This window comes from Aythya fuligula, chromosome 13 (genome assembly GCF_009819795.1).
Source record: "Aythya fuligula isolate bAytFul2 chromosome 13, bAytFul2.pri, whole genome shotgun sequence".
In the NCBI taxonomy this organism is placed as follows: Eukaryota; Metazoa; Chordata; class Aves; order Anseriformes; family Anatidae; genus Aythya; species Aythya fuligula.
Window position 1 is genome coordinate 2,507,703 of NC_045571.1, and position 15,517 is coordinate 2,523,219.

Genomic DNA, 15,517 nt, shown 5'->3' on the forward strand with positions numbered 1-15,517 from the left:
AGTACATTATTCTATTACCAGAATAGGGTGAGAGCAGGGGATGCAACACGGGAGAGCAGAAGAGCGAAAACACAATATGAAGACCATTGTTGCCAACATCTTACCTTTGGGACTTTTGGTTCACTAACACGCAGGGCTTCTCTGAAATAAGCATCAACTGCATAATTAGCTTTGCGCTCTCGTTTTGGAGGCTCTATCCATTCCATCATGCTCAGCTACACACAGAATTGAAGAACAATGTATTAAACTAACTGTATTCTTTTCTCAAGTCACAAAATCATGTCTAGCGTGGCGCTGCCAAACAAGTATTTTTTCACACTAAGTATGGTGCTTTAGCTCAACAGTACAGATAATAAATCGGAGCTCAAAAATAAGCCAGAAGTTATAGTTAATTATAACATGTATTTAAGCACATTAAAAATAATACACCAGTAAAGGAAGGCTGTAGTCTTGCAGTGGCATGACTAGACACCTTTACAGTGATCTTTACAGTAATCTACTGACTTCAGTCACCTGAGTGAGGTTGTTTCCATCTGCTCAAATACCATTGAAGGTCTATGGACTTGGGCTTTAAATTCTATTATCTATGATGATAAAATGATACAAATTTACTGTGATATTTATAAGCTCTGCAGAAGCTACAACATTGGTAAAAAAACATTAGACAGGAGTGAGTTCTCTTACAAAAGGACTTCAGTTAAACTTAAAGCATATTTCGAGGCAATGCTATATTAAAATCCTTACAAAAAGGCAGCTTATCAAGATGAACAGTTCTTATTTACATGTATATACGCACCCATTCTATTCTCACAAAATATTTTATTTTTCTAAGTGTTTCTTCAAAATTGCTAAGAAACCTGCATCAGAAGTGCATCGTGTAGTTAACATGTAAAGAGTTCATATAATTAATTCTAGATAAAACCTTAAGGAAATCTTATGTCCCATACATAATGCAAAGAGACAGAAGTAACATCGTGGGACCATGATTAATACTTCTTCATTTTCTTCATTTGGATGTTCTTTCTACATTTAGCTAAATAACTGCAAAAAAACTTCACATGGATGCTTACAACTAAAACCTTCACTGCAGAAAAAATTCCACACACAAAATTCTAAACAGGATTGTTTTTTCTTTTGTTACATGGCAGTAAAACAATACCAGCTGCAGCAGTATAGTAGGATGCAGAGTAGTCTTTTTGCTGCAGAAAGGATAAAATTCGAGCGATTTTATCAGATTTTCCCATTAAGAAAAACAGGACAGGCCTGAAAGCTCGTTTAACACAAATTAACAAACCCAATGGTAGTACAAACCTAAGTGAATTCTTCAGGTCCCTCTTCACTACCATAACCTTTGCAGCTATAACATTGCTAGCATAGCCTGTATACTTACACCTCTAACATCTCCAATACTTCTCTTTAAAAAAATTACCTTCTGTTTTTCTCTATAATCTTCACCTTCAAAGTTGTATAAGCTCATCTCTGTGTCCATAGTGAAGTTTCTTAAAGAGCTTTCCCCCATTTTCTGCAATCGTTCATTCATTTCAGCTGTCTGAAATAAGAGACATTTTTAGGCTTACTCAAGCTGTTCTATGTTTTCTGCAAAAAAAAACAGCTTTCATCATTAAATGTATTTCATGTCGTTTTCTGCTTTAAAACTTTACTTACATTTTTCTTATTAAGCAGGATTTGCCCACTGTGCTTTCCAATTTTGAACAAACTAAGGCTTCCCATTATACTGTTTATTAATGGTGTGATGTAGCCCTACAACTATATAACTTTTAGATTAAATGAAATTTGTGCCCAGCACTTCATTTTTTCCACAGCTACCAATTCCCTAATAAAATTCTATAAAGATTTCGTGCCTATTACAATTGTTGGCATAAAATTTACATGTTTCTAAGAGTTCAAGAAATAAACAATGCTTAAGATACAATGCACTTAGTTTGAACTAGTGAAAGTAATTACAACTCACTACTCCTACTCCTTCTAGGCTTTCATAAGGTTTGAAATATTTATGAACAGTAAAGTAATATGTGGGCATATAAAACAGATTTACATAATAATTAAAGTGTTCTTGTCTTCTTCTATAAAACGTATTTTGCATATCTATATTTAATGTTTGACAAATCACAAATTCCATACAAAACTGCTCTCTAACCTTCTTTTCACCTCTTTCTAAGATAGTGGTTATGTCTTCTTCTGTCAGCTCACTGTCCTTAGATGCAAAAACATGTGTAGCTCCATGCCGGATCATCTGCAGCATTTCATCTTTTGCCAGTTTGTTAGACTGTTGGTCTATGAGCCTTCCTGGAATTAGAAGAAATATGTTGAAAGTTGTAATACAAAACTTCCAGTATGAACATGCAAACAGTGGATTTTTTGAGTCCACCAGCAAAACAAGCAAGCAAAAGACAACTATAGGAACAAATTACTCTTCACTCGAACTGAAAATAAACCAACTGGGAACTTCAAGGTAAATACAAAAAATGACTGCGGTACAAGACATAACAAAGAATTTGTTTCACATGAAGATAATCCAATTTTATATTTAAGATTATTTTTTTTGCAAAGTCAGCTGGACTTAAGATTAAAATCCTATTTCAAGATGAAAAGTGACAAGATATTATAATCATTAGAAGTATTGAAGATTTTTTAACGCTCACTTTACTGATCTCAATGCATTTCTGAATACTTTCATTTTCCCCAGAACTCTAATTCCTGTCCAAAAATTCCACCAATCCTGTCTCATCTTCATAGACCATCACAATTTTGACAATTATCCATTAAGTAGACCACTCTCAGAAAAAAAAAAAAAAAAAAAAGTCATATGGCTCAGAACCTACAAAAACTTAGATAGATAACTTCAGGTTTTGACAAACTATTCTTCCCAGAGCTTCTAAACACAGCCACACAAAGCAGTTTTAATGTTCAGAAAATTCAGATGTAGTAAAAAGCACTCCTATATAATTATCTTTCATGGAAGATAGCTTTTTTATCCTCTTTTTCACTGTCACAAGAAAAAGTAATACCTACTTCAGCAGTACTTTCTTCATTTAGAGTCTTACTTTGAATCTAAGCCCACATCACTCAGGATAATAATTCTTTCAAAAATTAAGCTGAACAACTGAATAACTTATACATTATAATTTAAGTAGCTTTAGCATACTATTATTATACACAAGGCCTGTTTTCTCTCATACTGTATGCTTGTACAGTTATTTAACCCATAATTTAAAGGGACTGAACAATTCTGTTGCAGAAAAACATTTAGAGCAGTTGATACCTTGTTGTATAACTATAGAGTCCAGTCTCAGTTTTATTTCAGCTCTTTCTACAATCCTCTCTTCAACAGTATTATCAGTGATTAGTCGGAACACCCGTACTGGTTTCTTTTGACCAATACGATGCGCACGATCCTAACAAACATAAATCAATGAGTGTTCAGCAGCAAATACTCACAAGCAATATGCAGTTTGCTATATAAGCAGAAACATCAGACCGAAGCTAGCATAAATTCCTTGGCTCCTTCCTTATTCAACAGTATACAAGAGTAATCTACTTATATGTGGCTATTACACCTTTTAAGTCTGGGTCATTCTATTGCAATAAACACATCTACCTCATCATAAATGCAGAAAATGGAATGCCTGTCTGAACTGCTGCTGGTATGTGGAGATACAACTACATATGCAGACAGACCTGCATTGCATTCAGTTCACGTGACAAAAGTAGCATCCCTTGACACCCCTAGCTTGATAGTACTAATTCCATGTGCAAAGTCACGTAGCTACAGCTTCAATAACAGAGCTGTCCCACATGAGCTATGTTAAAGCATCAGTATGCAGCTCACATTTTACAGGTCTAGTGCACAGCAAATGAAGTTAGAACAAACATACTTTATTTGTTTCTATCAAAACTTGTGGCTCTCTTCTCCAGCGAGCTTATATGAAAATTTGTCCTCAGAAAAGAAAAAGAATAATCGTCCTTCAGACTGCTGGCACCAAAATTGAGTGTCCTCTAAAGAAGAACTGTTAAATCTTTTACTCTTCTGCGTCATATTCAGTAGCTTCCTGAAAAACCTAAAGCTCACAAATCATCCTGGTCAGTTTCCAGGAATTTAGTACTATTAATATTGGTAATCAGTCTGCATCTCAAATGAAGGCAAAGATATTCACAGTAAATTCTTGATTTGTTTCAGAACATTAGAAGACAGGACCAATAACCTCAAACATGCAAGAAGGCTCATGAGATTTTTTTAATTCCAGAATTATAAACCTTGATTTTAGAAATTAACTAGCAGTCAGAAAGAGAATATAAGGGTTTCTTTTCATAGTTTTGACTTTATTTGCTGGTACATTTATGCAGAAACAAGGTGGTTTGCAAAAGCATAAGCCTTCCAAGAGGGCTGAATGTAATGCTGCAAGCTTTTAATTCTCTACTATTTTGGCAATAGCCAAAGTATTATTATTTCACTCCTTACTTTGTTGGTAATGAAGACAAAAACCAACAAAAATGCAGGTTCTGGAAATACTTACACAAAATTGAACAATCATAACTAATTACCACCATGTATTAGAAAATTAACTCACCATGGCTTGCAGATCTACTTGAGGGTTCCAATCTGAGTCATAGAGAATCACCACATCAGCAGTTGCCAAATTAATTCCTAGACCTCCAGCTCTGGTACTCAGCATGAAAATGAATTTACTGCTGTTGGGAGCATTAAATGTGTCTATTGCTTCCTAAAAGAAAAGCATCATTAATACATCAGAGCTGTTTCCAATATGTTAATTACATTTCAGTCAAACTTCTTGGAAATTTAATTTTCAGAGCAAAAAATCTTTAACAGAGAACGTGGATATTTTCACTTGTGCAAACCTACTCTGAGTTAACAAAATATGCAATTGTTCACTTAGTTGAGGAACACATGAAATCTACTTTACTATGAACTTATGGTTAGAAAAAGTATACAAACTCAGCTGCCTTTTCAAATCATAACATTTTTTGTTTTTAACATATGATTTCTTTTAAGGAATGATAACATATTTTTAGGAATTATAATCATCTGCAAATAACAGCTTCTTAATTTAATACGTAAAACAGACATATTTTATTTATACATCTGTCCTACCTCTCTTTCTTCATGTGGTGTCTGTCCATCAAGTCGGCAGTACTCATATCCACGCCACATACAATAGTCTTCCAAAATATCCAATAAACGAGTCATCTGGCTAAAAAGTAGAACTCTGGAACCTGACAGAACAACACAGAAGATTTTGTTGTTGATTTTATGTTTTTACATTACTCTCAGTATAGAGCTTACTATTGAACATCAGTAAGAACTCACGTGCAATATTCTGTACTATGCTAACTTAAGTCTTTCTTTTGAAGTTACTTTTCTGGTATTGATTTAACTTCTCCTCAAGGCCCATTGTCTGATAATTTATACATAAGAAATATGCAGCTGAAGAAACAGAACATGTGAAAACATGGTAAGATAAGTAGCTGACAACTGGCGTACACAAACAAACTAATGCTCTCATCAGAAATGCTCTTCAATACAGCAGGTAGACCTTTCCCTTCCTTTCTACTGCATCGTATCACTTCCTCACCATTCCCATAAGACCTCCTTTCCTCTGTGTGTTAGTATCTACTGAAAATAAAATTTCAACAAAAACCTCATTGAAAGTAATCAATGCTCTCACTGGAGGAGAGACAAGAATGAATCATGCAAGTTTTTCAATGCAATTTTACTTATGATGACTATTCAGAGCATTGTTTATAAGCACTACTCACCTTGCTCTCTGAGTTTTGCTAGCAGTTTATCCAGAACTAACATTTTACCACTGTTAGTGATGAGATGTGTGTCAGTGGTGTAAGGAGGGCCAGGCTCAGCACCATCAAATAGGTAAGGATGATTACAACACTTCCGCAACTGCATCAGAATATTCAGCAGACGCATCTTATCCATTTTCCCAGCTGAATTTAGGATATCAATATCTTTCATCAAGATCCTTGTATACCTGAAGTTTTACAGGCAGTTTTGAATAACTGTTTTCATTTCATATTTAAAACATAAATGAAACCCTGCAAATCCTGATTACTCATTACTGGAAGTGGGAATTGGTTTTGTTCATACAATAAAATGGTTCATTATTTATAAAACTTGGAGAAAAATTCTGACTGATAAGGATTTATAAATCCATACCTAACATAAACGGCAATTGTCACTGAGTGATAGTGATCTATCATGTACTATGTTTTCTTACCATTTTCTTTTATTTTTTTTTAGGATTATGAAGTCAAATAAGATATCACTGACTCTACTGAAACCGCTACATTGACCTGAGATCTGCATAAAGAAATAGACTGAATTTAAAAAAAAACATGCACACTTCTTTCCTCACTTTTATTCTCGGTATGTGGCTCCTGAGGCCACATTAATTTCAACTTTGAGACTTTTACTGGCACATATATATTTGGATCAAAAAATGAAACTTATTAGGCATACATTCTTTCAAATAAACTTGAGAGGAAAAGAAGATTCTGCTTTATTCCTCCCATCCCTTTTTATTACAGTTTTTGAGCTCTTTGCAACTCATGCACCCTTAAAATGCCCCAAAGACAGCTATAAATAGGCTTCTCCATTTGACAGTCTTAATATGCAACTGCAAAAAAAATCAGTATGAAGAGCTGTACTGTTTTTCATCAGAAAAGAATCTTGCTTTAATGAGAATAACTCACCATTCCCTCTGCATTTTGCTGAGTCCAAGATAAATTTTTACTTCCTTCTTTGGAGGCAAACTCTTTTCCACTTCTGCTTTTATGCGACGTAATAAGAATGGCTTCAAAACCTATAAAAATTGAGTTTTTTCAAACATATATTTATTTAAAACTGATTGCTTCAAATAAAAGAATAGATTAACTTTTGTGACATTTATCCAAAACTAACCAATATCTATTGCTCTCATGGTGACTCCCTCAGAACAATTGTGCTACAGTCTGAAAAATTAAGTTGTCCACTACTAAGCTGCCAAATTCATACTTGAAGTGTGTAACGTTACATTAAAATTTTCATACTCATCCTACTTGCTGTACTGAGCAAGGACCAAACCCATGAGCTCATAAAATCTATTTCCCTCTACAGTCTGTTTTATTACCACTAGAAGTGTATACCAAATACACCACTTCAAAGATAAGCAATATACACTGGACTTCCTTATGATTTATTTTATTACCCTATTATCTTGTGCACAGCAAAACAAAGATAAAGACGTGCCTTTTCAGGCTAGCCTAAAAGATGTATCAAGATAATATTCAGGATAATAAATAGTTTTCAAAAGGTCTCAAAATTCTCTTTGTATTTTATGTGCAGACTATCTGCTTCAAACAGTAACATTACAAAAACTAGTGACTGAAAAAAATAAGTTCTGGTATTTCATTCACAAAAATTCAGCTGGGCATTTCTATAAGTAAGTCAGTCCTCCATGTTCATCTCTTCAACTTGGACTTAGATAAATATGTAAATAATCAGTTCTTCTTTGTTGCTCTGTATGCTAATGACAACACTTGATTAAGGCTTTAATTACTTACAGCATGAAGTCTTTCTACAAGCTTCTGATCACCAAGACAATTTTTAGTATCAAACCATGAGTCAAAATCCTGTGGGAAGAAACAGCACAAGTATGACCAGTTTATCGTTTGCCTTTTTAACAGACATACTGACTTTTTTCCTCCAAGAGCAACATAGATCTTGAGAAAAATGACTTCTGTGAGTGAAGGAAAATCAGGCCACAATTCTGTGACAGCTACCCAGCACATCATAACATTTAAGTCAACCAAATAACTCCACTGACAAAATATTATTACTATTCTCCATTTCCCATGTTATCTACGTTCACCAGAGGAATATTCAAGCTCTTATCCTTCTTGCTTGTTTAATGATGGGGCAAGAGTAAATGAGAAAACAAAACCTTATGAGGTAAATGTGATACAAAACATGACAGCAAAAAAACACAGAAGTAATGCATGGATACAAGGGAGCATTAACAGTAAAAGAAGAGAAAGATGACTCAAATTCTAATGAAAAAGGGCTTATGCCTATTTGGATGCTCCATATTCTTCCCTCTGCACTGCCTTCCCAAATTTTCCTTCACTTTGCATAACTCTAGAACTATGCAAAGTATTAGATTTGTTATCACTAGCACTGCACTAACACAACGTATTGTTTTAACTATATAGTGCAAAAAAACAGTCTATATTTTGGCAAGCCACAGAGCTTCAATTGAAACCAGGTCTTTCAAATCTTACATCTCTTATTAGGCCGGCCATTCTCTCCTGCAGAAACCAGCCTAAGAATGAAAATAGCAAAATTTTACTTCCAAACCTCTACTTACATCTGCAGAATTAAAGACATCAGGTAAAAGGAAGTTGAGCAATGCCCACAGCTCATGGAGGTTATTCTGTAAAGGTGTTCCAGTAAGCAGCAATCGGTTCGTTGTCTTGAACTCACGGACAATCTCTGACAGCTAGGAATACGACAAATAGTTATCATCACATATTTGAGTATAACCAATTTTCATCTGTTTCTGAAACCATATGAACTGAATTTATAGACAGTGAGCTACAAGAAAGTCATATCCACAGCCTAACAGCTTACTGCTTATATTTAATACATCACACTTAAAATTTGAAGTTTACTAAAATCAGGTGGAATCTTGTGTCAAAATATCTTAAGGATCAAGTAACTTTAATTTTACCTTAGACTTCTCATTCTTTATTCTGTGGGCTTCATCAATTACCAGGTACCTCCAGTTAAATTTTTTGAAGACTGACTTCTCTTTAATTACCATTTCATATGATGTAACACAAACATCCCATTCACCAGGCATCATAACATCACGGATAAAAGCAGCCTACAGTAGAGCAATTGAATTAATAACATTTATAAATATATACAATGTATTTGAAATTCAGTAAAACCTACCTCTGCCAACATTAACAAAGTACTAAGTTAGCACACAAAGTCTGAAAAATCTTTTGTATAACCAAATGTTACTGTAACAAAAGCTTTCAATCCTTTGCACTTTAGGCACAGACACCAAAAAAAAAAACCAACAAATTCTTCTATTTGAAGTTCAGTATTTACTCTCCAGTATTTTTTTCTGTAATTTAAACATAGGAAAAACTACCAATAATGAAAAAAACATCTAGACTATCCAGCCCAAAGACACACAATCCACAGCAAAGTGTTTTGAAACAGCCCACATAGCCCACTCCCTCTTCTTCTCTTTCCTAAAAATCTCTCTCCTCTGTCCCATTTATTGATAGGTATACGATATCCTTCATATGAAAAAGTTACAACACGCTGCTCTCCAATAACTTTTTAGTAGGATGCATATATGACCCTAACTAAAAGGACTGATGCGAAGTGTGTTGCCTTGAAGAACCACCTAATAAGGGAGTTCTCTACAGCACTCTGCACTGACTTGGTAATGCAACTATAAACTCAGAGAGAGACTGTCTCTAATGTGGCTAAAGTAAAAAAAAAAAAAAAAAAAAAAAAAAAAAGTTTTGACAATGCTTCCCTTCACCACTATCTTAATTTCATCCCATGGAACTAGCAACAAACACTACTGTGGTACAAGTATTACCAGATTCCAAATTAAAGCAATCTGGAAGAGATCTTTTAAAAAAAGAGAATCTTTTACAATCTGACACTGAAGCACTGGAAGTAACTAAGTCATTAGCATGCCCAGCAGTTCCTCTCAGAAACAGGCACCCATGCAATCTGTATGAGGGTACCACAGAATTCACAGGAACCTCCAGGTCATTCCCCCCTTTAAGTAACAAACCACCCTATATCTAACTCAAAGCCTTCAGTTAAGAAAGATGAAAACTCTGTGATAGAATCCTAGTTAAAAGGCAAAGTATGGACATTACATGTAAGTACAGTCAACTAAAAAAAAATGTGAGGAAAGAGGCAACTAGGTAAGGACAATAAAGGAAAACTAATAAATGCTGTAATAATGTAAATAGAGAAGAAATAAAAAATAGGTGCAAAAATCGAAGAGGAAGACAACAGAAGAGGTGAGTAACAGAGAGCTGCACCTTGATTCCAATCTATTATTTCACTTACTGATCGGCATTTTGTCCTCACAAGTCTAACGTTTTGCATTTCAATGCTAATATAGTTAAAGATCACTGGAAAGAAAAACTGTAATGAAGGAAGTGGCTTACTGAGAGTTCCACGTCCCCAAATGCTACTTTCTGACAAAAAACATACACTTCATTTCAATGTACAACACTTACTCTGGCATCTTTGTCTCCAATAAGGCAAACAGCACGTAACGATGGTACCCAGCGTTTAAATTCATTCATCCAATTGTGCAAAGTTGATTTTGGAACCAGGACCATGTGTGGCCCAGGAATGTTTCGGTAATGCTTCAGATAGCCTAATAATGCTATTGTTTGCAGAGTCTTACCAAGACCCTACACGGACAAAGAGCAGGAAAAGAAACTTTCTAAAACAAAATGGCATACAGAAATAGTTTCAAACAATTTTCTTAGTATATCATTCTGCCACTAGAGCAGTTTATAGCAAAATACACGCAGCAAGAGTTTGCAATATCTTTGCAGTATCTTTCATTATATTACATTTCCAGGTGTGAAAATCTACCTGTTATAAAATGATCCATACTACTGCATATACAGTCACTACTGTAGGTAGTTTAATGTTTGAATTTTGCTCAGAGTAGCTACTACTACTGAATATTAATATCCATGTTATATACATATCTTGTTTAACTATTCAAAATTACTTTATTTTTTACCAAATAATTTAAAAAATACTTTAAAGATGTATTAAGTTGAACTCCAGATGCAAAGAGAAGACATTATGATATTCATCAGAAGCATCAAAACCTTGGACATCAATCTTGCACACATTCATCCTTCTCAGCAGTGCTGGAGAAAGACATTTGCACACCTGTGTTACATTTGAGCATTAACCACATATACAAAAAAAGAAATGGCAATTATACATTTCCATGTATTTGAAATATACACAGACTCTAAGTTACCATTGACACAACTGGGGCAGTAATTACTTGAATAATTCTACCTTTTCATCTACTTTTTACTATTAAGAGATTGACTTAATGCACAAATGCCATAATTTACATTCACTGTTAAGTAATTGGGCAACTGAAGGTTATACAAATCAGAATCATTTAGGTTGAAGAAGACATCTCAGATCTAGTCCAACCTTTAACCTAGCATTGCGAAGTCCAATATTAAACCACATCACTAAAATGAGTGTCAGAAAAGGATGGTTAAGTTCCACAAAAAAAAAAAAAAAAAAAAACAACAACAAAAAACAAATTGTTGCTTACCATTTCATCTGCCAGAATGCCATTAACACCATTTTCATACAGTGAGATCATCCAGTTCAAACCTCTAACCTGATAATCCCTTAGCGTTCCTCCTTTCACATCTGTAAATGTAAGATTCCTCTAAGTAGAAAAATACAAATTCTGAGTATAAAATTTTCATTGTGTTCTGCTCATCAGCTTGTAACTACATCAAAGCAATCAGCAAGCCATCAGTAGAATACTTACACGAAGGAGACTCCTCAAATCGAATGCACACATTAGATGTTTTCCGACTTTCTGACAATAGCTCTTCATCTTCTTCTTGTTCCGTGCGCCTGTGGCGATAGCTGAAGAACACAAATTGTGTGCACATGAAAATTTCAAACTTTTAGAACTAAATAAGAACTTATAAGAAAACCAAGTAATTTACCTACAATGTGCCTGTACGTTCTAGCACCCTGACCTTTGACTAAAATCACATCCTATTAATTCACTGTTCCTCCTGGCTCATTCCAGCTTTAATTGGAAAGGCTGATGTGAATCTCTCTCCTCCAGAGTCATAGCCATACTCTAACAAGTACCACAAGTTCTCTGAGGCACTATTTAATAAGCAACAGAAATAAAACACCCACATCAGAACTGGCCTTAGAACCAATTACTTGGTAAGTATACTATCCAGAAGATTCACACATTTGATCCCCAAATTATTTTTTAACAATTGATAAGACAGAAAACATCATTTGGTTAACATTCCAGACATTTGGTGTTAGCTATGACAAGACTCCTCATTAACACTACTTGCAGGGTGTGTCTGGATTAGCGACTAATGTAGAAGGACTTGTGCAGTGAGGCAATTCATGCTGAGGATCCAACACCCACATTACTTGCATGTTTTGTTATTTTAACTTGATTCCACTCTGGTTCAACTGACATGTCCACTAGCAGCTGGAGCATATCAGGTGCATTCCTGGAGCACATCTTCTGGTTTAGTGTCATGCAAAATAAATTCAATTTATGCCATTCAAAACCACTCCACAATATAGACCAGAATATGGTAAACAGCAATAAACAAGGATTTTAATTTACAAGTGCCCTCTTGATCCAAGCTCATACTAACCTATATGAGCCAGTATACATATATCAACCCATTTTTAATGAAATTGTGATACACCGTTAATAGGAAAAGTTCTGGACTCAAAGCACAATCTCTATGCTATTAAATAAATTTGTGTATTAAACGGCATAATTAGTTTGAAAGCATAGCAAGTCAGAAGTAAGAATAAGACATACTCCCCAGCTGAAATCAAACACTGCTTTTCATCCTTCTTTATCCGTGGCCGTCCCAGCTTGACTTTCAAAGGAGACGTTGGTGATTTTTGTGCCGCAGGCTGGATAAAATGTGCAAAGAGTTCTGTCTGCTTCAGGAGGAACTCAAATCTTTTTGCTCTATCTGCTTTCTGGTTTCCAAAGTGGGAAGAAATATTAAAAAAAATAATAAAATAAAATCAATTATTTCATTAAAAAATGTATTTTTATTAAGAAACAGAATTGAGACACTCATGAAGGCAACTTATATGAGTAAACACCGGCAAGACCACCTGCTTACTCTTAGCCAACTCAAGAAGGCTACAGGCATCGTGAAATAGCTCTTGAACTGCTTCAGATTTCAGCTTAGCATGAATTGCTTTAGAGCACCCCAAGGTGACTTCTGGTAGTTCAAAAGACCCTTCATGAAAACCAGAGCAATCTGGAAGACAGTCAAGAGCTGATACCCTCCTCCTAGCAACTCATCCCCATTCAAAATCCAAAAATTAGTAAAAACAACTCAAAAAGAGTTTACTCATGTATTCCTTAAGCCTGCAGGGCACATGAGTAACCCTGAGGGCATGTTTAAAGGATTCTGCACAGAAGGTATTTTAAAAGTACAGTTCTGACTTGCGGTAAAAGAAATCTGAGCTTTGCTCATGTCAGTGGTTCCATCGGCTTCAAGGTTATCAGGACTACATCTGAGACAACATTGTGGTACCTCTGGATTTGGAAGTATGACTAAAGTAACAGGGATGGACAAGCTCAACACTGCTTGCACTGAAGTTCATGACTTTGGCTGTCAGATTTCAAAAGGATCTGGTTGATGCTTGCCTGAATGTGAGCCAGCAGCATGCCAAGGGTGGCCAAGAAGGCCAACGGCATCCTGCCTTGTATCAGGAGTAGTGCAGCCAGCAGGAGCAGGGAGGTGATCTGATCGTCCCCCTGTACTTTGCTCTGGTGAGGCCGCCCCTTGAGTGCTAGGCTCAGCTTTGGGCTCCTCGCTACAAGAAGGACATGGAGGCCCTGGAGCGTGTCCAGAGAAGGGCAATGAAGCTGGTGAAGGGCCTGGAGCACAAGTCCTGTGAGGAACAGCTGAGGGGGACTAGGAGTGTTTAGTCTGGAGAAGAGAAGGATCAGGGGACACCTCATTGCTCTCTACAACTCCCTGAAAGGAAGGTGTGGGAAGCTGGGGGTCAGCCTCTTCTCACAGGTAACTGTGATAGGACTAGAGGGAATGGCCTCAAGTTCCACAAGGGGAGGTTCAGGGTGAAAATTAGGAGACATTTCTCCTCAGAAAGAGTGGTCAGGTGTTGGAACAGGTTGCACAGGGAGTTGGTGGCATCACTATCCCGGAGGGTGTTCAAGCAAAGGTTAGGGACGTGGTTTAGTGGGTAACATTGGTAGTAGGGGGACAGCTGGACCAGGTGATTTTGAAGGTTTCTTCCAGCCTTAATGATTCTTTATTACTTATTACATTTGTGACAAGGCATATGCACACATCTATATCACCATACCAAAACACATCATCCCCTGTATACAAAAAACTTGATTTTCAAAGAAAAATAGGGTAAAAGGCAACTGCTACCAGATGAACATAATTGCTATCAGTCTTTGTGCCATTTCTAAGCATCGTGTAACACTCTACCATTTAAAGCAATTTTCATGTGATCTCATTTTTCTGTCTTGCCATAAGCTATGGAAGCGAAACTAGTTTTGTACCATAACCTTTTTAGAGAAGTGTGAGCAAAGCTTTTCTGTGTGTAACTTACAAGTGTAACAGCTGTAACACCAGAGATAAAGGCATTAAAAATGAACATGCAACGCAACATCTTGCCACATGAGGGCACTGTATTCACAATGCATTTATTTTAAAAGTGGGTGACTTGCGACCAAATAAACGTTATCCAGTTCATTCTCAACAAATGAGTTTACTTGTGTCTTCTGTCTAGACAAAAGAAGTATTAGATCAGGTAGGTAGTAATCTGTGATAATCACACTCTTCCCTGGACCCCAGAAATTCTGCTGGAATTACTAGGCATCCATTTAATCCTAGATCTTTTAAGATAGATGCAGTAGGACACCGATTTCCAGCTTTATTCAAGAACTTCATAGGTGTGTCACTCAAGAACAAAACTTGCAGTGTCCACCTGGTTTCTTCCTTTGTGTAATACAGAAGAGGTCTTCTCTCTTCTCCAGCACTGTAAGCTCCCTAAATTTTGGTCATGGATAGATCCTCTTTTGCATTGTTATGAATCATATCACAAGAAATCTCAATATTTAAACCCTTTTTATTTTTATATGACAAGAAACTGGCAGCTTCAGTACTTCTTTCATTTAAAGAGAACCTTAAGGAAGCCTCTGACATGACTTGTGAGGTCAAAGAACTATCAGATATTCAAAACTGAAACAGTGGTGTCAAGTGTAAAATGCAGTTGACTAGAAACTCCTTACAGAAGTAGGGTCTCAATATTAAATCTACCTAAGAAAAAAAAAAAAAGGAAGTGATCAAATCCATGGTAGGAAAAAAAAAAAAAAAAAACACACTGGCACCTACTGAGTACAAAAAACACAGCCTCCAACTCCAGAAATCAACACAGACAGAAATACTTGTGAGAACTATCACAGAGATAAAGACAGGGAGATCACTCACCAATTACCATCACATTGAAAATAAATTCAGCATAGGGACGAATAATACAGTTTATTGGCATTTGATAATAGGCTAGAGCAGTGAAAAAAAAAAGCAGCCTAAAAACATCTTCCCACCACACACACTCTAATTCCACTCCCAGGCAGTGCAGAGAAAGGAGGGTTGTAGTCAGACCCCGACATTTCTC

The 15,517-nt window shown here is 35.9% G+C and overlaps 1 protein-coding gene across 1 annotated transcript in view; it reads right to left on the reverse strand.

Moving 5' to 3' along the window:
* SMARCA1 (SWI/SNF related, matrix associated, actin dependent regulator of chromatin, subfamily a, member 1) overlaps positions 1 to 15,517 on the reverse strand; it is a 33,172-nt gene that overhangs the window by 13,905 nt on the left and 3,750 nt on the right. Inside the window, exons 3-17 of the mRNA XM_032196568.1 lie at positions 12,663 to 12,829; positions 11,619 to 11,719; positions 11,394 to 11,494; positions 10,312 to 10,491; positions 8,760 to 8,915; positions 8,397 to 8,528; positions 7,594 to 7,662; positions 6,745 to 6,854; positions 5,797 to 6,023; positions 5,132 to 5,253; positions 4,590 to 4,742; positions 3,284 to 3,416; positions 2,159 to 2,307; positions 1,430 to 1,549; positions 105 to 215 (exon numbers count right to left, since the gene is read on the reverse strand). Coding sequence (XP_032052459.1) covers positions 105 to 215; positions 1,430 to 1,549; positions 2,159 to 2,307; positions 3,284 to 3,416; positions 4,590 to 4,742; positions 5,132 to 5,253; positions 5,797 to 6,023; positions 6,745 to 6,854; positions 7,594 to 7,662; positions 8,397 to 8,528; positions 8,760 to 8,915; positions 10,312 to 10,491; positions 11,394 to 11,494; positions 11,619 to 11,719; positions 12,663 to 12,829 — 2,031 coding nt within the window. The remainder of the gene's footprint in view (positions 1 to 104; positions 216 to 1,429; positions 1,550 to 2,158; positions 2,308 to 3,283; positions 3,417 to 4,589; positions 4,743 to 5,131; positions 5,254 to 5,796; positions 6,024 to 6,744; positions 6,855 to 7,593; positions 7,663 to 8,396; positions 8,529 to 8,759; positions 8,916 to 10,311; positions 10,492 to 11,393; positions 11,495 to 11,618; positions 11,720 to 12,662; positions 12,830 to 15,517) is intronic.